Below are 23,998 nucleotides of genomic sequence, written 5' to 3'. Positions count from 1 at the left end.
ATGAACCTGAGCTTGACCCTGGCCTTATGCCTGCTCCTGTGTCTTCACACTCATCCAGCCACTGTGAGTTTCACATCACCCAATCATTTTGATGTCATCGCTTTTACGGATGAACTTGAGCATAGCGCATTGCAAACATTACAATTCCATCAGTGCATGCAGTCTGTTTTCACTTTGGTGCTACTCAGCGTTGTTTTCCGACATATTTTAAGACACGTGGTATTTTTAGATCAGCCTATCACCTGTCTCTCATCTGATCTGAAAGGAATTTCATGGCAGGTGTGGACCGGGTGTTCATGGAAATGATTCATAACATGAGTTTAAAATTGTGCACCGAATGTGATTCAAGTAGAACATCCTTTTTACACCTGTTCTGCAGCACGATGACAAAAACTGGAAAATGCACAATTTTAGCTGTGTGTGATTATGCTGTGTTCCATCAGTCGGGACGCGCTCAGCGCAAACAGAGGCAAGCGGAGGAGCGGCTGAAACCATATATCGGCAGAGTGGAGCCAGGTGAAGCCAGTGAACCCTGGGAGTGAAAGATATTTCCTGACTTCCTGCCAGTTTCACTGTATGATTCTTAGAGATGAAATGAATTTCAACTGTTGAAGGCTTGACTCATCTTTCAAGGTCTGTAGAATTTACAGAAAGACTCTCATATCACTTTTGATATTAGGGGTTCAGTGTCTTCCTCAACAACACTTCAACAGGAATGATCGGTTCCAAAGACAATTGCTATACCTCCTGTGCCACGCTGTCCCCAAATTTAAATAAATCGAGCTGCATTAAATAATATATATGGATGCCAAAGCACATGAATGACATTTGGAATGTATATAAAAAATAATGAAAATAAAAATTTGAATTGTACAGGTATTTGACAAGTGATTAAAACTATCCTGATTATGAGGTAGTTTGTTCATCATAGACTTAATTTCCTTTGTTGTTCACTCTGCATTCTTACCCTGTTTTTCTATAAGTGAATCATGTTGTTTTATTACCCATCACCAAACACTTTTTAACGTTATGTTAGTGACACCAGCAGATGATGCTTTTTGTAAGATGATATGACTATTATTTAAAAAAAAAATGTATGTAGTGATCACAGAAGGGTAACACTTGATTCCGTCATAATAATTTGAAAGCATTGTGGCACAGTAGTATTGCAAAATGTGTGTTTATTCCTCACCATCATATCTCATGTCGTGAGACAACACATAAAAGACTGTAACTGTAAACTGACACCTCTCTCATGTAAACATGAGCAATGAAAAATAGTTATCAATATCAATAGTTATCATTATCTTTAAAAATAAAAGAAAAAATATCAATATTTGACATCTGTATGTTGATATTGAATCAGTATATATGTATATATATACACAGAGAAGAAATAATATATATATACATATATATGTGTTCATGGTGTGTGTGTGTGTATTTATATATATATCATAATATATCTTATGTATTATATATCATATATATATATATATAATATATTATGATATATATGATTTCTATATATTATTTCTTCTTTTTTATTTGACTCTATTGTTCTTCTAATTTTTTTCTTTCATTCTCTAGATTTCTTTTCCATTCTTGTCTCTCAGGTTTCTTCCCTTTTTTATCATTTTGTTTCCTTTTGTTTATTTCAGAGAAACTCTGCGAACTGCTCAAGTGTCACAGCCCGGAGGGATCTTGGTGCCAGGTTGTCGAGGAAGATGGATTCCTCGTCCCAAAGTGTGTTTGTCCGCAATCTTGTCCATGGTAAACACCCCATGATTTGATATTTAAACCCCAAAATTAGTAAAATAATAATTATCTAGTTACATTGAAATGTTAAAAAATATTCTATTATAATTCATTGAAGCACTGTGTTGAGTCTCACCCACTTGTATGATCCATATTTTTTTGCCATTTTTTCATGTGGGCACTGGCTCCTGAATTCAGGCAGAGGGCACCAGTGTGCAGTGTTCTGGGGACGACCTATGGGAACAAGTGTTTGCTGCATAAAGAAGCCTGCAGAAAGAGGCGCCGCACTGGACTGGCTCACACAGGACCCTGTCTGGGTAAACACACGCAGCATGAAATATTAGAGATACTTTCTGCTTTGATTCACAGGCCTTACAAATTCATACTTACTCCTCTTTGGTTAGTCCCCAAAGCTGAATGCACCAAAGGAGAGTTGGACCAGTTTCCATTTCGTCTCCTGGACTGGTTTCTGCTCCTGAGTCGCATGGGAGATGCCTCTGAGCCGGCTGCCCCGCCTCAGAGCTGCCTCAGCCACACCCGGAGGAAAAAACTAGCACAGGTTTGCAGAGACCTCTCCATCCAGGACGGCAGACACCAAACATCCAAAAAGACAGCCCCCCACCATCCTCATGCCCATTCCAGGAGTACATGATTTATGATTTACAATGACCTCATCTAATGATGTTGCAAATGAAATCAATATCCATAACAAAGAAATGATAGCCGGAAGAAAATCTATACCACTGGGTTACGTTCACTCCCTGAGTAACTTATTATCACTGGACATAAAGTTGTCTTTGACACCATTATGGTCTTCAGGTACAAGCTGTGGCTTATGGGCTGTAGTGAGAAATCAATGTTAACAACCCGTCATAACTGGCACGCTGTGGTGCGCTGCGTTGGCGGTTGAGCGGCTCTCAAGAACACTTGGATTTGGTCAATAAACACTAAATTATTCAATAAGAGGTTGAATAAAGGGGTAACTTAAGCTCCCCGGCTAATCCACCTTGACCTCATGGCATCGAGTGGATTAAGTAAAAGTTCTGGTATTATTGTTATATCATAGAAGAGCAGTTATATACAGGACTATCTCGGAAAATTAGAATATTGTGATAAAGTTTTTTACCTTCTGTACTGCAATTAGAAAAACAAAAATTACTTCTTCATGATTTTCTAATATTTTGAAATAGGATTTTTGAGTTTTCTTAAGATGTAAGCCATAATCAGCGATATCACAATAACAAATGGTTTGCAATATTTCAGTTGATTTGTAATGAATCCAGAATTTATGACATTTTTGTTTTTGTAATCGCATTACAGAAGATAAAGAACTTTATCACAATATTGTAATTTTCTGAGACAGTCCTGTATGGTTGCATTGTGAGAGCGGCGATACTGTATATGATTATTTTTAATATCTATATTCTTCTGTGTTTTTTATCTTTTATCCTTGACATTTCACTGACACGGATTAAATTGGACAGGATGAAACTTGTTTCTCACACCTCTCTCTCTCTTTCTCTGTTTTAGCAAAGGTTCGCCTTACTGGACAAGAACAAAGATGGCAAATTGAGCCGCAGGGACCTGCGGAAGCTGCGTTACAAAAGGATGCCCCTGGAGCACTGTGCCACGCAGTTTTTTCAGTTAGTCCCATAAAAGAGTCACTCCTGGCAGCTAAAGTCACAGTGTCACATCCATAACACAAGCCAATTATAATAAATACAATAATAACCCGGGTCCTGTACATTCCCTGGAAATGTATTATCACCGCGGTCATTTTTAATACCACTAATGTAATTCAGTAATCGAGTCACGTCTGAGACGTCAACAAAGTTGCCTCTCGGTCTCCTGAAATACATTTCTTTTTTTTTTGTCTGATTACCAAAACAAAAAAAAAATGTCACACCGGCATGCATTCGCCCCCACTCTGTGACCAGTCGCACCTCCTACCATGCTGTTCTCTCTGCACGCTATCTATCCATTTATCCCCCATGCCAATCCCCGCTTCCTGTGCCCCCCCCCTTCTGATTTCATGATCCCATCATCTCATTCCGCCTCCACATCCAAGCACTCGTTTCCTTCCTCTGGGCTTCCGGCTTTCCTTTTATCTTCTCTGCGAACCGCGACCCCCTCCATCACTCACCTGCTCGCAGTTACCGTCATCCTTCCCCTTCTTCTTCGTCTCCCACTTTTTCCTGCCGTACCACCGTCCGCCCAACCCCCCATTCTGCTCTGCCAGTCCGCGGTGACAGGTTTTTTGTGAGGGCCGACTGTGTCAATGTCAAGCAATTCCCAGCAATGATAATGTTTATTACCCACCGAGTCTCCCGCTGCCCATGGATTAACAGAAATTGAAGGAATACCCTTCAGAGATACGGTGGAAGGGTGAACTGAAAGGTCGTAGCTGTTGTTTCTATGAGCTTGTGTGTACTAATGCGTCGCTACGCGCGATTAGGTTGTGTTTGCATGGCTGTCTAAACCGGCGATATTTTATGGGGCGGTCACACTTTCACTATTGTGATGTGCTTGCAGGTCATGTGACCAAAACAGGAACAGGAAAGTGACCCTGCGAGAGTGGACAGCCTGCCTGGTGGATCGCAGCGAGGCCTGGTTCTACAGTTTCATGTGTCAGTAACAAATGTTTCCCAGAGTTTATATTGACAAAGCTTGAAAAGATTGATAGATTGCGCAACCTTTTGCTTTAACCATCAAATTTATGCTGAGTTTTATGACAAAGTACTATAAAGTAATGACAAAATCACAACTCGTTATTTTTTTTTTGTAATGCACCATGTGTAAATAATAAAAATTTGTCCACGTTATTTCCAGTAAAAGCAAGAACAATGATTAACCTACTTGGTATTGTTTTTTTCAGTTTGCACTAAAATTGCTGTATTTCTTTCTATTTTTTGTAACAATTTAATTTTGCCATTCAGTATTCATTGAATTGTTCCAAAAGCAAACCCAAAATGACATTTATTTTAGTTGTAACAATTTTAAATTACAAAGCAATTTGTTCTTTTACCGAAACCCTTTTTTTTTAATCTTCACCAAAAGCAATGTCACCCATTTAATGCTCAGTGTTTTGAGACAGTGACAGAAAAGGTGGAATTTCTAACAAATGTAATCAAAGAAAAAAAAAAATTCAGATGTCTTGTTTTTTATTCTTTATAACAAATACTTTTCGGGGTCAGACCTCGGGCTGGCGGCAGACGTCCCGGCTCGTCTTATTTTAAGTTGAATTCTGAGTCTGAATGACATTCCAGCCCACAATGACTAAAGATAATAGAATAAGCCTTAAAAATAAGCAACACATGTAATTTAATGGGGAGATTGGGGAATTAGTCCTATTCAGAAGATGCATCCACTATCCTGGCTTGTAAATATGTGTGTGTTGGATCAGGAAAACCCCAATTCAGACATGTTTTCTTTTGTCTCATTCACAGCGGTGCCGATGGGATACAGCAGAGATTGTCCACCGATCAAATTCAATCATCTTTAAAATAAGAATCTTTTTATATTATTCCTGCATCTATTTGGCATCATGAAGAAATCTCTGAAGACGCCTGATGATAAACCACCTCATCAAGTTTTTTTTTTTTTTTTTAATGGCATATGTACTCACTGATCGCTGAAGCTTTTCTCAAGCAAGACAAGCAAATTACATGATTTATCACGCCATCAAGCCCGAAAGTCTGTGTGTTCACAAATGCGCACAAATGTTACTAATAGATTTACGAGTCAACCGCCTACAACTGACGTTATTACATTTGTGTCGTAACATAACAGAGTTGATGTACGAAACGTTTAATAGGAATTGGCGTGACGCGCTTTCAATAGCCAATTAAAAACGGGAATGAATTTAGTGAAGACGGACAGGTTAATGTACAAAGAATGATGAAGTATAGAGGGGGAGGGGGTGCCGTGACTAGAGGAGGAACAGAGAGATAATAAAAAGAAGTGCGACGTGAATTAAAGGGAAGTGTAATAATGTATTGGAGGCGAGCGAAGAGGCCGGCGGAGAGATGGAGGGAGAAGTACAAAGTGTTTGTGGAAGACGGGGTTGGGGGGGTAATGCACCGTAAATGGGAGTAATGGAGAAATGCATAAAAAATGGATCAGAAATGAGGGAAGACTGAGAATGGAAAGCGTGTGGGGGGGGGGGGTAAGAAGAGAAAGAGAAAGGGTCTGATGCTGCACGTCTTCCTCCGACGCCGGCGCCCGTAAATAGAATCTTGGAGCATGAACAGAAAATCACTTGACCTCTGTCAAGGTCAGCAAGCTCGCAGTGGGATTTTAATCTGGATGCGACGATACTAAACACAGCCCCTGCGAGTCTGGTCGTGTATCATTTGTTTCACTTGGATATGAAAATGCATCTTGTTGGCGAGATCAATGGGAAGATGCGTGTGGCCCCGGGCTTGCTTCTTTGGCAACGGCAGATTTCTCTGGACTAATTAGCCTCCAAATGCACCGTGGCCCAGAGGATGGCGGCGGGGAGGAGGCGGCGGGGGGGGGGGGCAAAGACACTGAGAGGGAGTTGAAGAAAAGTCAGTTTCATGAGATAGCGTCTGATTCGCCGCAGACAAACGTGGGCCGCTCACGCCGTTTTTCACTTGCGAAAAAAAAAAAAAACATAAACAAACCCGAAACGAGATATTTTTATTCCATCAGATTTTCACTCGTAACTTCTGATAAGAGTGTGTGAGCACAAGAGGATTTGGGAGGGGAGGAGGGGGCTGGAAACAAGACTCCGCTGGGGGAAGGCAGGGCTGGATGAAAGCGATTACTGAACTGAACTTCTCATGAAACTGTATTTGCTAATGATGAGTGACCCGCGGAACGATTGGCTCGCCCCCTTCCCCCCGTACGCTAGCTCGCCGACAAACATCTCTCCTTTGTGGGGTCTTTTCGCCCTCCGGGGACGAGTTCCTTTATCCGTTTCATAAAAAAAGGAAAAAATGAAATGTTTGGGCCACCCCTGAAGGCCAAGTAAGGGCCCCCTCTTCCTCACCACTGTTCTTTCTTTGTGCTTCTTAATAATCCCCAACCCCTCTCTCCGCTAACAGATCCCCCGCTCCTTATTACCTTCGGGCCACCACTCTCCTCCATCCATCCCCCCATCCAAACAGAGTAGATTGATCCATCTAATCCTACTTTACCTTCCTGTCACACACATCACAGATAGAATACACACTTCACCTCAAGTCCAACTGTCCTTCCCCCGGCTGTCACACCACATTTAGATTTAAGCGGAGAGAGAGAGATGTACGCGCCACCCACTCACCTACCTCTCTAACCTTGCCCCAAACCCCCCCAGCCCGCCCCCTCCGGGCGCCGATCAGTGATCTGATCTGTGATGGGGCTGCTCGCATCTGCCTCCTTTTTTCTCTCCACACACATTTACACTTGTTCTCAGGGGGCGGAGGTGGTGGTGGTGGTGGTGGGGGAGCTGTGACAGCACAGGAGCAGATGGGCGGCTGGCGATGACACAATGTTAAAAATAAAGATGCCGATCCTTTCCCTGTCAATCAATCTACACCTGTTTTAGCATGTTTTCCTCTCTTTCCTTTTATGCATGTTCAGTGTCTTTTGACTCCCGCGGTTCAGACCGCCTACGCTATTATCCAGCGCGAGAGCCGAAAAACGCAGGCTCTAAAAGCATACAGCCTGAGACCCTCGACCCCCGGAACATGATATTTAATACATGGTTGTTATAAGATGGCCCCCTGCATTATGTATGGCTTGTAAGCGCACATCAATAAAAGATGAAAAGGCCAGTTTTACAGTTTCTCTTCAGGAAATTATGCCAAATGAAACTTTTACTCCCGTGCTCGTCGCTTTCCCCGACGGATGGAGTTTGTCCGGAGACCGCATGACGATTAATTATTAAGCGGTAACACAAGAAGCGTGTGGGGAAGGGGGGGCGGGGTGCTGGAGCTGTCGGATAAAAAGAAATATTCAGGCCACTCACGACAGTGGTGAAAGAGAGAGGCGATGAGAGTGCACCGCCCCGGCCTGCATCAAGCAGACGTGAGGAAAAAGAAAAAAAAAAAAAAAACCACGTGCGATCAGCAATACGTGGAATGCGCCAATTTCCTTGAAAAAATTCTCCCTGGAAAAAACAAACAACAAAAAAAAAAAAAAAACATTCCAAGTTGCAAAAGTTAAAACACATAGCGCTCTGAGCGCAGTAATCTCTCAAAGGTTAATCACCAAGCAATCTTCAAAAAGCAGCCATCGTATCGTGCTCTGCCAGATTGCCGACGTTCAGAAGTTCTCAGAGGCTGTAAAGTGGGCCAACGAATGGAGGGGGATACGGAGCGGGAGTGCCGGTAGCTTTGAAAGGGAGTCCAGCCATAGCGAACGCTCCTCAATTAAAAAGAAGACCAGTTGTGGCTGCTGAAGTGATACATATATTAATAGCACTCATGTGCCACATTTTTTTTATTCCCCCTTTGAAGTGATATCGCAGCCAGAGACAGACGGCGGGGGAGAGAATGAGCGAGAGAGGGCATCTCTCGGATTTCGGCCCGCGGTCAGACAATATTCCCTCTGGGTGGAGTGGGTCCCATTCACAGCCACCTCAATGGCCCGGCGCTGAAGTACCGAGTGAATGAGTGAGAAAAGGCCCCGTCGTCGACTAGAAATGGGGGGGGGGGGGGGGGGGGGGCGAATAATGCGGCGGGGCCTCGTTTCTATTTTCCTGATGATATTGATTCAAGGCGCTCAGGGAGGGAGAGTCCGGCACATGAAGCCCACGGTCTTTGTGCGGAGGACAAGAGAGAAGAGGTTCGGAGAGCCAAACTGTCCTTTGAGATCCACACTTGACCTGTGAGTGGATGCCGGCGAGCCTCCGGTACGACCACACAGGCTTTTTGGATTTCCAGTTCATCACACTTTGGACTTTGGATCATCCGTATCTGGTTCGCCGAGGAAATCGCAGCAGCGACAAGAGCTTTAGATTATTTTTCTTATCCTTTATAAGCAGAGATTCAGAGGGAGGTTAAAAAAAATGTGCAAAAGTTAGTCGCTGATGAAATAAAAAAATTAGGAATGCGGGTTAGAGAGCAGAGAAACTATTCATTTATTCATTATCTGTACTGCTTACTGCGTCCAGGGGACGTGGGGGTGCTGGAGCCCATCCCGGCAGTCATCTGGATGATCCAGATGTCGGGATCTCCTTCTATTCCTTTCAGCCGCTCCCTTCAGGGGTCGTCCTCCATCTAACCCTCTCCTCCGCAACCTTTTCTCTGACACCAACTAACTTCACGTCGTCTTTCACCCGATCCGCAAATCTCCTCACTGGTCTTCCTCTAGAACAGGTGTGCCCAATACGTCGATCGCGATCTACCGGTCGACCGGGTCGATCGCAAGGCATTAAAACGTAGACGTCAACCTATCATCCTCACTGTGAAATTTGTCACTTGACTGACAGTCGGTCCGTCCAATCTGACCTTTTCTGACACAGGCGTCACTGCGCATGTGCACATTACAACGCGTTCTGTCAAGCTAGCGAGTTAGCCTCCAATTTATGTCTCCTAAACTTATGGGTATAAAAATAGGTGAGGGAGCTGGACCGAGTAAAAAGACTAAAACGTATCACTTCCATACGGAATGGGAGGTGGACTGTATCATTTTCGTTTGCCTCATCTGCGGGTCTGCCATCGCTATTCTGAAAAAGAGAAATGTGGAGCGGCGTTTTCAGACCGTTCATAAAAACCACGACACCGACTTGCCTCCGAAAAGTGAGCTGAGAAGGAGAAAGGTAAAGGAACTAAAATCCCAGCTGTCAGGACAGCAGTCATTTTTCTCACAGCTAACTTCAACTATGCTGCTGACTCCATTCAAGTCATCAGAATAAGGTATTTACCAAAAAAGAACTCTGTTGTAGTGTGACATAAGAATTCATGCAGTTATGCAAGATCCAAAAACATGTATTGTTTTAAGTATACTCGGTAGATATATCAATAAATATATACACAGCATTTTTAGCGGAGGTAGATCATTTTCACATGGTCATTTGAAAAGTAGCTCAAAAGGCGAAAAAGTGTAGCCACCCCTGCTCTAGAACTCCCGCCTGGCAAGTTTCGACATCAGCATCCTTCCACCCAGATCTTCACATGTTCCAATAATGGGAGGCTCCAAACAACCCGGATGTTTGCGTGACAGTGTGAACGGTTGCATTATTGCGAATGAGAGTGAATTATTGTATGTCTTTATATCACAATCCCTTTAATCGCAATATGTACACAGGAATTGAACAACAGGAAATTTAAGATGAGCAAATAACTTATAAGAAAATGAAGTGTTAACTTAGCGATGCTGAGCAATAAGTGTCTCTACATGGGATGTTAGGTTGGCGAGCGGTCTGAAACCCGCCTTCGGCCCAATGACGCGTAAGAGTGCAGGATAAGTGGCATAGATGAATGAATGAATGAATGAATGAATGCTCATATCCTTTTAAATAGCCTTTTCCCCCCTGATATTCGTCTGCCCTTGTCAGAATGTCAATTTGCATTCCTCCATAACCGGTATGATAAACTGTTGTCAAGTCCACTGATGCAAAAAAATTTATACACTTAGAATTGACCTTTTGTTTTTTTGTTTTTTTCAATTTAGTTTTATAGTCTGGATGTGCGCAAGTATTTTGCATAAATCCGTGGCGCGTCTGAGAGGCTCATTTCGGTATTTAAAGATGTTTCATTTGCAGGCAGCCTGGGCCCGATGGAGCAAGAGATAAGGGCCCAAAGGCGGAGTCACCTCTGGCGCTCAGCCTGCAGCCTCTCCTCTGTCATACAGATGTTATCACAGCTGCAGCGGGGGACGCATTCAACTTTTACATCCCCATCACACACACACACACCTTTCAGCAACCTCCCCCATCAGCACCACCACCACAAGTGACCCCTGACACACACACACACACATATTACACATGCAGATGCATGGCCGCACAAGTCGAATTGACAATGAGCTCAGGCAGAGGAGGGTAAATAAGTGGGGAAAAAAAAATAGGAGAAGGGGGTTGGAATTCACTGAGCGGATGACATTCACATAATTTTGAGCAGAACGAGACTCCACTTGTGTGAAGAAGAGTTAGGAGAGGAGAGGAGGAGCCGGGATAACCCTGAGGAGACACCTGAGAAACGCCTTCTCCTCCTCCTCCTCCTCCTGCTGGACTACAAGGGAGGGAGCATCAGCCCGCACGGAGAAAGAGTTGGATCACCAGAAAACAACCTGCTGTCGCTCCTCCTCTCCGTGCAACCGGTTCTCATCCCCCTCTTCCTCCTCCTCTTCCTCCTCCTCCTCCTCCTCCTCCTCCTCCATCCCCCTCTTCCTCCTCCATCCTTCACAGTAGAGGGTGAGCGCGGCGCGGCGTGGCGTGGCGTGGCGTGGAGCGGAGCGGAGCTGAGCGGAGGTAAGGGACATGCATGTTGTGTTTCTTTGCAGCGTGCGTGTGCATGCGTGCGTGTGCGCGTCACCGTCTCGAATTTCCACCGGACGCGTCACTGAGCAACTTGTTTCCGTGGATTAGTTTCCTTTGCGTGGGGTTGCGCGCTCGCTCGCTCGCGGAGCATCCAGGTATAAACAGATTAATAAATAAATGTACATTTTAAAGCATTTTAACTCTATTTAAATGTTGCGTCCACTTATTATATCTCTCTCTATCGAAACGTCAATCATTCTTTGGCCACCTGAGAAGAAAAGTGTGAGGATGAGGAAAGAAGCAGGGTGTGTGTGGGGGGGGGTGTCTGTCAATCAATCAATCAATCTATCAATCGATCAATCAATCAATCACGCGTGAAATCCTGTCACGTCCCGCGTAATCTCGTCGATCTCCATCGCGGAGGGAACCGTTCCCCTGAGCAGATGGTCCGGCGGGATCTGGGGGTGGGGTGGGTTGGAGGACGTGTGTGAGCAGGGGAGTGTGTGAACGTGGGTGTGTGTGAGCTGGGGAGTGTGTGAACGTGGGAGTGTGTGAGTGGGGGGCTGTGTAAGCGTGGAGTGTGTGAACGGACACTTCCCAGCATCCAACCTGTTCCCTCAGAACAAGTTCTGAATAAGTTCGACAACAACAACAATAATAATAATAATAATAATTACAATAATAATAATAATTGTAAGGGAAAAATAGCAAAAGGAAAAGCATCTAAAAGAGAGCTGAGCTTAAAGTTATGTGTTTATTTATAGAGGCTGGGAGTTAAGTTCTCCCTCTCTATAAAACCCTCCCTGTTTTTTTAAGCTTATGAAAATTCAATCAGCCGTAATTTTGCTGAGGAGCAAAAAAATGCATATTTTATCAGCGGCTGCATTTAAAGAGAAACAAGCCTGGCGAGCTTTTATTTATTTGCCCACCTTAATCTTTATCAAGATTGAATGAGACGTGTGTGTGTATGTGTGTGTGCGTGTGTATGTGTGTGTGTGTGTGCAGCCGCCTGGTAATGTGTGACACATCAGAGGCCTTTCGACACGGGGGTGGTGGAGGTTTGAAGTAAACACCAATCACCGGGATGCGACCGCTTAAATCACCGAAACAGAAGGATCCTTTCCTTCTTTCTGTTTGTTTTTCTTCCCCTTTTGTTGTTTTTTTGTTGTTGTTATTGTTATGATTGTTGTTGTTGTTGTTGTTGTTGCCTCCCTTCCCTCTAATGACTCCAGAATTCAACCTCCTCTTCCTCTTCTAGTTTCCCGTTTCCACTCCCACCTCGGATCCCGTTTCACTTTTCTTTCTCTCTCTCTCCATCTCTCTTTTTCTAATCTCTCTCCATCTCTCTTTCTGTGCAAAGATAACAAGCGCGCCACTTTGTAGCTGCGCGCCGGTTCGCGGGTTTTTGACTGCGTGCGCGTACCCGGGGCCCGGAAGTGTCAGATGTTCCTTCCGCCTTCAGCCGCCGCGGTGACTGTCATCTGATCCGCGGGGGCGCGGCGCGCGCGCATACATACACGCACACACACATACACACACACACACACACACACACACACACACACACACACACACACACACACAACCGCGATTAGTTAGAGGAGGGAGTGTGTTTGTGGAGAATGTGCTTCCCCCGGAGGGAGGGAGGGAGAAACAGAGAGAGAGAGAGATCTCAATCACACACAGACACACACACACATACACACACGCATACACACACACACATACACTCACACACACCACACCAAGTCATCCTATATCACATTTGTGTTTACAAACACATAAAAAGATGGAGGGCAGAGAGAGAGCTCTACCCCCCCCCCCCCCACACACACACACTCACACATACACAAAGTTGTTATCACAAAAGTACATGTGATTATACATGTGTATGTAATAAACAGGTATAAAGGTGGGGGACAAATAAAAGGGATCGCACACGCAAACACACACACTCACGGGTATACATGCACATACTCCTACTGGATGCTGTTATCACAGTCAGTAATAAAAAGGTAAAAAGATAGAGGGCATAGAGGGAGATCTCACACACACACACACACAGATACACACACGCACACACACACAAACACTAATGCAGAGTCCTGTTATCATGACCACACTAGTGATTACACACTTGTGAGTTTTAAAGAGATGGAAAGATGGAGGAGAGAGATCACACACACACACACACACACACACACACACATACCGAGCCCTATTAACACAACCACACATGCGATTACACGCCGGTGTGTATTAAACAGGTAGAAAGATGGAAGGGACAAAGCGAGAGCAGGGGAAAGAAAAGGAGTTATCACACACACACACACACACACACACACACACACATATACGCACACTCCTACCGAGTCCTGTGATTACACACCTGTACGTAATAAACAGGTAAAAAAAAAAAAAAACTATCAGGTTTTTGTGCTTTTCTTGCCTCAGCACCGCGTCACCCCCCCCCCCCCCCCCCTTCCCGCAGCCGTGAACAGCCCACCATGAAACATGAGCAAACCCGTTTGAACCCAGAGTGGGTATGTGTTTGGGGGGGCCGGACTAAAAATAGAAATATCCACTTCAGACTGACACCCCCTCACACTTCGGAAAGATTTTTAAACACATGTTCACTAATTCAGTGCTGCAATGAATAATTCTGTCTGAATGGGGAGAGAACCTTGCTTCATATCAATGAATCATCTGCCACTACATCTCTTTCGACCTGTGTGAATGGTACAGTTAAGTGTGTGTGTGTGTGTGTTATTCTGTCTACGGTGGAGAGGTGACTGATATTTTATGTCCTTTCCTCACCCGGCTTTTCCTCTCCAGGCCCTGGGAGATAATCCAAGACCGAGAAGAGGAGCGATGGCCTTCACGTCCGTGTCGTGGTGTCTCGCCGCAGCCCTGGCGTTGATGTTGGGTGCAGCGAGGCCGCAGGCGCCTGAGAACGAGGTGCCGCTCCGCCCCACCACGTGGTTGCCCGAGGGGAAGATCACCTCGGTGACCCTCCCGAAAGGACGCACACGCAGGTAACAAACAGGAAGGAGAGGGGGGCGATGTGAGTAAATGTTTAAAAAGGTCAGGGTTGAGTTTTATGTTCACCACTTTGGCTATTCAGTTCTTTGTCAAAGGTCAAAGGTCATCTTTCGATTTCAGCGGATCCGTCCAAGACTCCACGCCTTTCAATAACACTTTTTGTTTGTTATGCTGTTTTATTTAATCACTAGCTTATTATTCAAGCTTAAGAGCCATATTTGTTTTGGAGTTATGGTTTGCTATACTTGATACCAATGGTCAGATTTCTAAAAAAAAAAAAAAAAAAATTAAAATATGAATTAACTCACCCTTTAAGACTGACTATATTATGTATTATACATTATTATGTATTTAGTGTAAGATTTCACGGATTTCATTTTTAATTGTCTGAGATCTGTCTACCCTAAGCGGTCACAAGGTGAATATTTTATTTTAGGGATTTCAGAATGCAAATATTTCTTTGAATACTTTCCGCTTGCCACCAATGGAATCTGATGATTTAAGAATAGTTAAGAATAGTCATGAAAACTGTGTAATAGGGTTTGGATGTCTTGCCATTGTTTGAAGATCTTGACAAAAGTACCGTATTATTGTACCGCTATTGAGCACGCCTGAATATAAACCACACCGGCTGAAAATAATTAAATGCGTATATATGTATATATACATATATAGGCCGAACTTGTCTATAAGCTGCAGGTGTCCACGTTGTAACATGAGAGCTTTACACAGAAATATTTTTTTCTTTTAATTAAATACATACTGGTAACATCGACAAATACACACTGGAAATTCTTTTTTTCCAAACAGTGCCTGTAACAAGGCTGATGAAAAGGATTAATAATGAGTAATCACTATCTTCATCTTCCTCCTGCGCACTGAAACCATGAAATTAGTCTTCTTCAGTGTCAGAATTGAACAGCCTCAGAATTTCACGGCCATTTCATTGGTCCGATGTGACGAGGCTAAATGTTTTAGTGGCATGAAGTTCATTAGCCCCCTAAAAATCCATGAATTAGCCACATCATTGTTTAAGTCGCAGCGTTCAAAGCGTGTGAAAAAGTAACGGCTTATAGTCTGGAAAATACGGTAACAAAAAAAAAAGAAGATGGTGATCCATATGTTACATGTGTTTAATGTGATCACTTAAAATCAATTGGAAGTACTGTAGTGAAACACTCTCAGTGTAATTATAGTAACAGGGTTTTTCACAGCGCTAGATGCTATCTTGTGGCAAGGTCAAGGACAAGTTGCCTGGTAATATTGATTAAGGTTCATATAAATATTGATTTGTATGATTTTGATATTAGGAGTGACAGTCTCATATTGATTAGAGCAACATGATCAACAACAGCTGGGAGGATGAGAAACTAGAATAGATGCCGCATCTTTAAGTAATTGATGTGATGTGTTCTGTCAGTCACTGTTCCTCTGGATTAAACAACCTCATCAGATGAATCACATGAAAAAACAAATTGGAAATAAATTCTAGGGAGCTTATCGTTATTTTAGATAACGTTTTGGAGGTACTAGCTCTTTATTTTCATTTTGTAATGAGAGTAAAGAGTAGGTACCTGTAGAGGTAGTGTGTTGTGAGGAATATCTGAAATACCGTGGATGGTCAATGGAAGTGAGAACCACCTGCAAACAAGCAGTTTGCTTAAGAATACAATCAAAAGCCGCCATTGAAATGGTTAACATAATTTTTACCCCCATAAATGCAATGATAAAAAAATTTGTATCCATAGAAATATGTCCAGTTTTATTCACAGTCTTTTTTTCGGGGGATCAAATAGCTATTATTCAATATTAATCAATATCTAATGTTTAGCTAAAATTAAATGTTTTATAAAATATCATAGTCATAATAATAATTTATTTATTTTATGTCACTCTTTATAGTCACTGTTATGAGTGTCAGTGCTGAATAATTTCTATATGAGGCATACTGTATTATAGAGAATGAGGCTTTTTGTGATATACCAGAGTGTGAGGCTTGAAAATATGTCCCTTCTCGTGATATTCAGTTTACATGAACCAATCCTCACATCTGAGAGATTTTTTTTTATATTGATCTGATATTTTATGTAATGGATTTAGGGGCAGCTCTGTATTGCAGTGTGAGCAGCCTCACCTAAAAGCAGCAAGGTTTCCGGTTTGATTCTGATGGCAGATGAGGGGGCTTTTCTGTGTGGCGTTTGTACGTTCTCTTCTAGCCTTTGTGGATTCTCTGGCTTTCTATCCTTCGCCAAAAGCCTTCCGGAAGGTCAACTGAAGACTCCAAGTTGTCCATGGGTGGGAATGGTTGTAGAAGTCCATGTATAGCCTGGCAATCAACTGGGGACCAATGGCTCCAGCCCTTCTATGACTCTATGACTCAGGAAAAACAGTACAAAAATAATGAATGATCAAATAAATCGAAACACTACTAAAAAATAAATTGCGGAGAGAAGAAGAGATTACATTTTCAGAGTAAAAAGGGATTTTTTTTCCATCATCATTACATAACATTACATAATGGAGCCTTTTTTGGGTGTTTCATACATTTAAAACACTTGGATCTCCAGACATACAGGACTGTCTCAGAAAATTAGAATATTGTGATAAAGTTCTTTATCTTCTGTAATGCAATTACAAAACCAAATATGTCATACATTCTGGATTCATTACAAATCAATTGAAATATTGCAAGCCTTTTATTATTTTGATATTGCTGATTATGGCTTACATTTTAAGGAAACTCAAAAATCCTATCTCAAAATATTAGAATATCATGAAAAAGTAATTTTTATTTTTTTTAATTGCATGACAGAAGATAAATAACTTTATCTCAATATTCTAATTTTCTGAGACAGTCCTGTATATAAAAGGCTTTGAAATATTTAATATGGAGTTATCTGAGTTTTATTTTTAACTCCACTTAATTTTTCTGCAAATATTGCATTGGCCATTTTTAGAAATTAGACCATTTTTGAATACTTTGGAAAATGTATCCAGCCATATATGATGTTTTCAGATTCGACTATTTTTAAAGGCTGAGTTGCTGAACTTGGTGAGGGTCCGTGTACTCCCTGACCACACTGTCGTATCCGGGAAATAAACTTAAAGTAAGGCTTCCCAAAAAAATCTCACCTCAAGTTCATTTTTTATATACATTTTTTTTCTGCAAGTCATAACATTTCGAATGAATGCAAGCCCATTACGAAATGACGTTCACCACTTTGCAGTTGACGAGTTAATCCATATCCACTCCTCAGACCTGCCCTTGTTTCCACTTCAGTAATATAGCCGCCAGGCGTACCGACCGTTGTTTTCAAAGACAGTTGTCGATTCCAGTACCTCTCTGTGGGGAAAGCGAGGGGAAGCGCGGGCCATTTGGCCCGTAACCCGTGTAATAGTGCCAGTGCTCGCTCTCTGAAACTGTGAGCTGAAAATTGTGAATTTCATCTCCCTGTGTGCTGCAGTCTGTCCACTAACCCGGTCACGCAGCACCGCACAGCAAATAACGGGGGAGAAAACACCGATTCAAAAATTAATCACTCTATTAAGCGCCAACGCGCCCTTGAGGATGACAGTGTTACACATCTGTTTGGAAAGAACTGCCATCTCCACAATTTATAAGTTGAAATATAAAGAAAGCGACTCCTGCTCCTGTGTTCATGAAGGTTAACCAGATTTAGGAGAAAAAAAATTGAATTAATGACACAGAACAGGATTATTTAGGTGATCTTTGTGCAGGTAAACAGCTTAGCATTTGCTAAACTGCTAAAAATAGATAGTTGTTTGCATTAAAAAATCAAACCACCGCACCATGAATATCAGATGTCCCCTGACTGCCACTGAATATGCAGCTAGAGAGAAAATCTATATTCCAACATGCCTTAAAACATCAGATCACATAAGGGAACATGCTTGTTTCTATGCCGAGCACGAACCCTGATAGTTAAAGCAAACAGGCAGATATGCATCGCAAACTGTCAGCGTCGGCTTATCGCCCGATTCCCCGGTAACCTTTCTGGATCTGATCAGCACGTGTAGAGAGAGAAAGAAAGAAATATGCCCGTGAATGTTTGAAACCACCACAAACATTCAAATCTCAAATCCTCGGCGAAGAAGTCAAATTACAAGCTTTGGTATCTGGATGTCAACGGGAGAAATGAAAGGACATTGCACAGTAGGCATCAGAAGATAGCTTGTCTCGTCGTCCATCGCTTGGCAGCTGAATGGAAACAGGATGTTATCTTTTCAACGCCATCCCCCACCCCAAACCCCCCGTGAAGAATACAACTCATGCCCGCTGTTATGGTTGCTGATCCTCCACAGGCTGTACTTCACACTGAAGAAAGCTCCGGCCATGTCCGTGACCGTCAGCCCGTGTGACCTGCCCATCGAGTGGAGCTTGGCCGCGCGCACCCTGAAGGATAAGCCGGTGAAGAATCTGCAATGTGAGTCCACCTTAAGACCCCAAACCGCACCGCTCACTTTACACCAGGAGACCACCTATTAGCTATGACATAGAGGCGGTAGGAGGCTTCATAATACATGTTTGCCCACGCTTTTTAGGAAAACCTTCGTGCTCAGATATCATCGGGCGAAAATGGATATAAACAGAAACACCAGGTGTAAAGTTTGCTTGCCACTGCATTTAAGTCATTGATCCTTGATAGAACTATTTGTCGAATGATTTGGATGTTGTAAAAAAAACCTTCAATTTGGTTTCCAGCCACAAATATCCAAACAGAAACAATTTCCCATCAAATCTTATCAGAAAGTACTATTCTTTTATTCATGTGCAAAGCATTCAAGTGCAATTTTTTTTAACCTCACCCACCGCGACGATAAGAACGGGCAAAGTGAACAATCACATCTCTTTTGTCACATTTTCATAAATTTAATATAAGGTTTGTGTTCCACTTTTAACATCCCCCTCCGGTAAAAAAAAAAAAAAAAACGAAAACAAAAACAAAAAAAAGTGCTTTACTTTCTGCTCCCCCAGTCAAATATTCGAATGCTGTGCAAAGGGGGAGAAAAGGGCTGGGTGCATTTTGTTGGTTTTACAGTCTCGAAGATATGTCATTATGATCTTGACGTTAATAAACACGATTCATTTCAATTTACAGCATACGCACATGACATTATTATTGTTATGTTATTACATGCATACAGAGCATTAATGAGTTATCTGATAATGAGTTAGAAGCGACAAACAACTCAGCAGAATTTCAGCATTCCCATGAAAGTGACTGGAAAAATATAAGCGAACTTGTGATTTGTTTTCACATTTCCCCATGTTGAAATGCAGAATAATGAATCATTGGTCAGACCAGTGATGATGGCTCTGTGTGTCATAGCGCACATAAACATACTGAGTCAGAATAATTCAATTCTGAAAATGGAATAAAAGACAAATGTGTCCCGGAGTTTCTGGGCCTGGATTGCTCTGCACTAAGCACACCAAACACATCAAATAAACTGAAAAGAAAAACTTGCCAATTATAAAATGGCAAGAAACTAAGGTCACTGCAAACCACGCTCCAAGCAAATCAAACAACATCTAAAGCTCAACCCAAGAGACACACAGTCCTGGAGCCTGAAATGCTCCTAAAAGCCGTCCCTGAATACTTCCCAAGGTTAACTAAACATACGCTCTCTACATGGTGAAACAACATAATGAAGTAATAAAATGACGAGTGAATCACTCAGACCCTGACATTGTGAGTCTTCACTGCCAAGCCGAATTATCCGCTCTAATTCTGCCGCAGTTGCACTCATTTGATGTGAGACTTCTTGCATGGAGGAGAGATGAACTCCAAATTCAAACGGCGGCGGGCATTTTGATGTTTATACGCATGATTCGAGCGATGAGTGTGTACTTGAAACAAAAGCAGAAAACACTTAATGTATGAATGAAAAATCCTCGCAGCCCTTTTTTTTTTTTCCCCGCAAAGAGATAATTGAAATTTTTTATTCATTTACTTTTTGTGTTGCATTTTTCATTATTTTAATTGTGCTCTTGCTGTTTGTGTAAGCACTTGATAAAGTGCGCGTAGCGCGTGTCCTCTCACCCTCTGTCCAACAAAATGCAGCCGAACAAATGCAATTGTGATTCTTTTTAAACTGTAGAAGATAATACATTGTGCTCATCATGTATTTTAATCCATATAGTGTGTTAAACAATGGTTATGAGAGGTTAGAGTGGGAACCTCATCCCTGACAGCATTTATGATGATTGTTCCACTTCAGCTTGCCCGATGACACACAAAACACACATTTATCATATATACACTTTGTAAAATTACTTACCATAATTTATAAAAAGGCAGTGAAGAATATAGAGCTTTGATGTATGCCATGCTACTTCCCCAAACCACTGATTGGAATCAGTAAAAATTATTATTTAAGTTAACTGCTGTTTTTGAATTGAAGCCCCATCACACATGTTGTCTTAATCCCTGTTTGACGGACAAATACGATATCAGTCGCCTCGTTTTAGTAAACTGTGGCTAAAGCAAATAATTATTTCTGTTATCAATCAATCTTTTTATTCATTTCCTCAATAGTTTTCTTCTGTATTTTCGGCCCCGGTTACAACCCAAAGGAATTCAGATTAATTTTAAAATAGTGACAATTCTTTTTCTTAAAAATTACTTAACAATTAATCAAATATGGAAAAAGATGCAGACCAATTTACTAGCTGGTAATTATTCTACCAATAGTTATAAAACTGGCTCACAAAAAGCCGAGCCTGGTTTTAGTGTATTAAGAATACCCCAAGCTCTTTCCTCTTCTCACAGGGAGCACCAAAAAGAGCATGCCCGAGATTTGGTGGCGAGGTCCTGGGGCTGAGGAGAAAATACACAGCTTTGCTGGCAACAGCCTGAACACCTACAGGGGTCCTTCCCTTCCCCACGCATCCATCTATATCCTGAGGCTGCGGTCCAAACAACAGAACAGCAGAGCCACCGTGTTTCTTCATGAAGGCCCGGGGACCTCGGGGGTCTTCCCCCTGATCCCGGCTGACTCTCGAGTTCACACGCTGGGTGTCGGAATGACAAGCGTCACGCTCAGCTGGGCACCCAGCGCTTCCCTGACCGGCCTCCCTCGTGCGCAGGAAAGCTACGATTACTGCGTCTTGGTCAACACCCAACGCAACTACCCCAGCCTCTGTGCCGCCGAAGTGAGCATGAGGAAAGACAAGGATCAGACCCGAGATAAGAAGGAGAGGAGGAGAGTGACCGTGTGGCCGATTTTGAAGGAGTGGTGGTGGCAGCAGTGGGATACTTATTCCGAGCCTCAGAATCCACCTTCTTCCCTCGCGGATGGGAACGGCAACCTCCCGTGTGTGTGTCAGGGGACGGAGAACGTGTGCACAGTGTCCGAGCTCCTGCCCGACACACAGTACTACTTTGACGTGTTTGTTATCGACAGGCTGAACGGTACCAACGCGGCCTACAAGGGCACGGTTGCTCGTACGCACGAGGAGGCTCGCCCGGCGATCACCAACGTGAGAGAAGGGGAGTTGAGATGGGTGACCTTCCAGGACGGGGCGTCCAAATCCGAGCAGTTTTTCAGTTTCCGTCCGAGGGGCTGGCAGCAGAGTGGCCTTCTGACGATGCAGAGCTGCGGTGGAGCGGAAAAGGTCAAGGTCACAGTGTCCAGTAAAGGTCAGGTTTTGATCTCCCAAGTATTGGGAACTGATTTAGTGCAGATTTGGCTGCAGGGAAGTCCAACTTATCTCATCCACATGGAGAGAGAAAGAGGCACCACGGACAAGACCTCTGCTGCAAGTCTTCCAGGAGGTCTCATGGCATCAGTGAAAATGCAGACCTCGTCAGCCTATCACCGCCGAGGAGTACCATCTCTGCCTTCTACCTTGCAGATAAAATCCTTCAACCGGTTGCGTGGGTGCAACAGCGTCACGCTGGCCTGGATGGGCACGGAGGAGAGGAGCTTGTACTGCGTGTACCGCCGAAAGCTGGGCAAACATGAAATAGACGAGGGGGGTGTGCCCTGTCTGGGGCCAGAGTCCCGCTCTGATACCGAGAGAGTTCTCTGCAAGTACTTCCAGGAGCTGAATCCTCGGCGGGCTGTCACTACAGCTGTGATCGGGGGCTTGGAGCCGGGGATGGCCTATGTGTTTGATGTTTATCTAATGAGACGCTGGGGGATCCCTGTCAAGTATGCCAGCAAGATAGTGAAGACCAGAAAGGAATGCTGAGCTGTCGCCCCCTACAGGAGGTTCTTAGACTGTCCCTATTCGCGGGAAAATGCATCAGCCATGGATAAGCTGTGAAGACTGATCATGAGAATGAAGCCATTTGACTGTTGTGGAAAGACTGTTACCATGACAAGGAAACATTCCCTCTTGAGGAGCAGTGGTTATATTCAAATCCCACTCGCTGTACCTTTGCGAATGGGTTGAAAATAAATATGAAAGATCTGCACACCAGCAAAAGTTCATAACAAATACAACTGTCGTGCATTTGTCATTTTGTTTTCTCATCGTCGATCATGATAATAATGTGCCAGTCGTCCAAGTGCTTATTTTTTGTGTGAGTACAAAGGACACGTCAAGTCTCGAGACAGAATCCGGTACAAAAACAACGACGCAGACCGTGCCAAATGTGCGACAGAAACAGATGGGACAATAATTGGATAACATCTGAGACAGGGGGTTCGCAGTGTATATCTGCATATTGTACAGGCTTATAAACACAGATGGGTGCAATTTACAGATGCTTAGTTCAAAGTCAGTGTGTATCTTTGTGTCCTGCTTTTGCATGAAGCAGTGAAAAAAATAGTGACTCGCCTCATTGTCTTTGATGTATTCTTGTGCTGCTTCTAACGCACCAATAAATACGAGGGTATCTGTACTCTTTGACGGAGTGTTGTATGTACAAAGACAAGCATTCGAATTAAGCGTGATCGAAATGTATTTATTTTATAGTGCAGCACTCCCATTACCACTGGGATATGATGAGATTCAGTGTCAAACTGACCTTCAACTTTAGATCAATCCCTAATAGATCTGCACTGACTAGAACAAGTTTAGACTCTTCAAATAGTACACCGCTGACTTACAATGCTTTAATACAAGTACATTAAGTCACTTCTTATTTATCAAGTACCAACATAATATGCCTCAATATTCCATCAAGGTCACTGTTATGACTATGAAATGTTATTTACAAATGAGGATAATGTGCTTGTAGTGTATGAGAGCTCAGATAACTAAAAACTCAAAACTGCCTTTTGCGATATAGACAGATATTACATTACATTACATTACATGACATTGCATTTGGCAGACGCTTTTATCCAAAGCGACTTACAATAGAGGACATAGGGACTGCAAATACACCTGCAAATACACGATGCACAGGAAATATACAGAAAAGTAAGCTTGGGTTAGTGAGGGTTTTTTTTTATTTTTTTTATTTCTAGTGTAAAATTAATGGTCTATTTCAAGTATGAAACCTGTCTGTGATTAATTCATAGTAAATCTACTTTACGGTGTAGAAGCGGGATTTGAGAAACCCTAGCTACTGGTGAAACCAGGAATCTTTCACTTCCAAGTGAGATTCGCATGAGATGAAGCCCAATAGTCAAAAAAAGTTGACAATTATTTTTTGAATCTAGAAACCTTATTTTTGATAAGATATTGATCAGTAACCAAAACACATGATCAGATGCTTTAAAATATATGATTTTTTCATAATAATTTTAGATATGTAGTAAGTGTAAGTGTAAGAGTGGAACGAAATCCAT

The 23,998-nt window shown here is 42.8% G+C and overlaps 2 protein-coding genes across 3 annotated transcripts; both read left to right on the top strand.

Moving 5' to 3' along the window:
• On the top strand, positions 1-8,988 carry sparcl2 (SPARC-like 2). The gene is made up of 8 exons (XM_086162968.1): positions 1-63; positions 444-516; positions 1,662-1,773; positions 1,957-2,075; positions 2,163-2,317; positions 3,289-3,401; positions 4,291-4,385; positions 8,879-8,988. The coding sequence occupies exons 1-8, from the start codon at positions 1-3 to the stop codon at positions 8,986-8,988; spliced, it is 840 nt and encodes a 279-aa protein (XP_086019094.1).
• Positions 8,989-10,978: 1,990 nt separating this feature from the next.
• On the top strand, positions 10,979-23,087 carry ndnfl (neuron-derived neurotrophic factor, like). 2 transcript variants are annotated; one of them, XM_086162288.1, is made up of 4 exons: positions 10,979-11,179; positions 14,024-14,223; positions 18,554-18,675; positions 21,025-23,087. In XM_086162288.1, exons 2-4 carry the CDS (start codon positions 14,060-14,062, stop codon positions 22,446-22,448), a joined length of 1,710 nt encoding a protein of 569 aa, XP_086018414.1. In that variant the 5' UTR covers positions 10,979-11,179; positions 14,024-14,059; the 3' UTR covers positions 22,449-23,087. The 2 variants fall into 2 exon arrangements, with proteins under 2 accessions (XP_086018414.1, XP_086018404.1); XM_086162278.1 differs by lacking the exon at positions 10,979-11,179 and adding an exon at positions 13,803-13,927.
• The last annotated feature ends 911 nt before the right edge of the window (positions 23,088-23,998 follow it).

The sequence above is a fragment of the Fistularia commersonii genome, chromosome 2 (assembly GCF_037954325.1).
Source record: "Fistularia commersonii isolate RoL2024-O1a breed Wild chromosome 2, RoL_Fcom_v1.0, whole genome shotgun sequence".
Lineage (NCBI taxonomy): Eukaryota > Metazoa > Chordata > Actinopteri > Syngnathiformes > Fistulariidae > Fistularia > Fistularia commersonii.
Note: the sequence above shows the minus strand (reverse complement) of the source record. Positions and strands in the feature narration are given on the sequence as shown.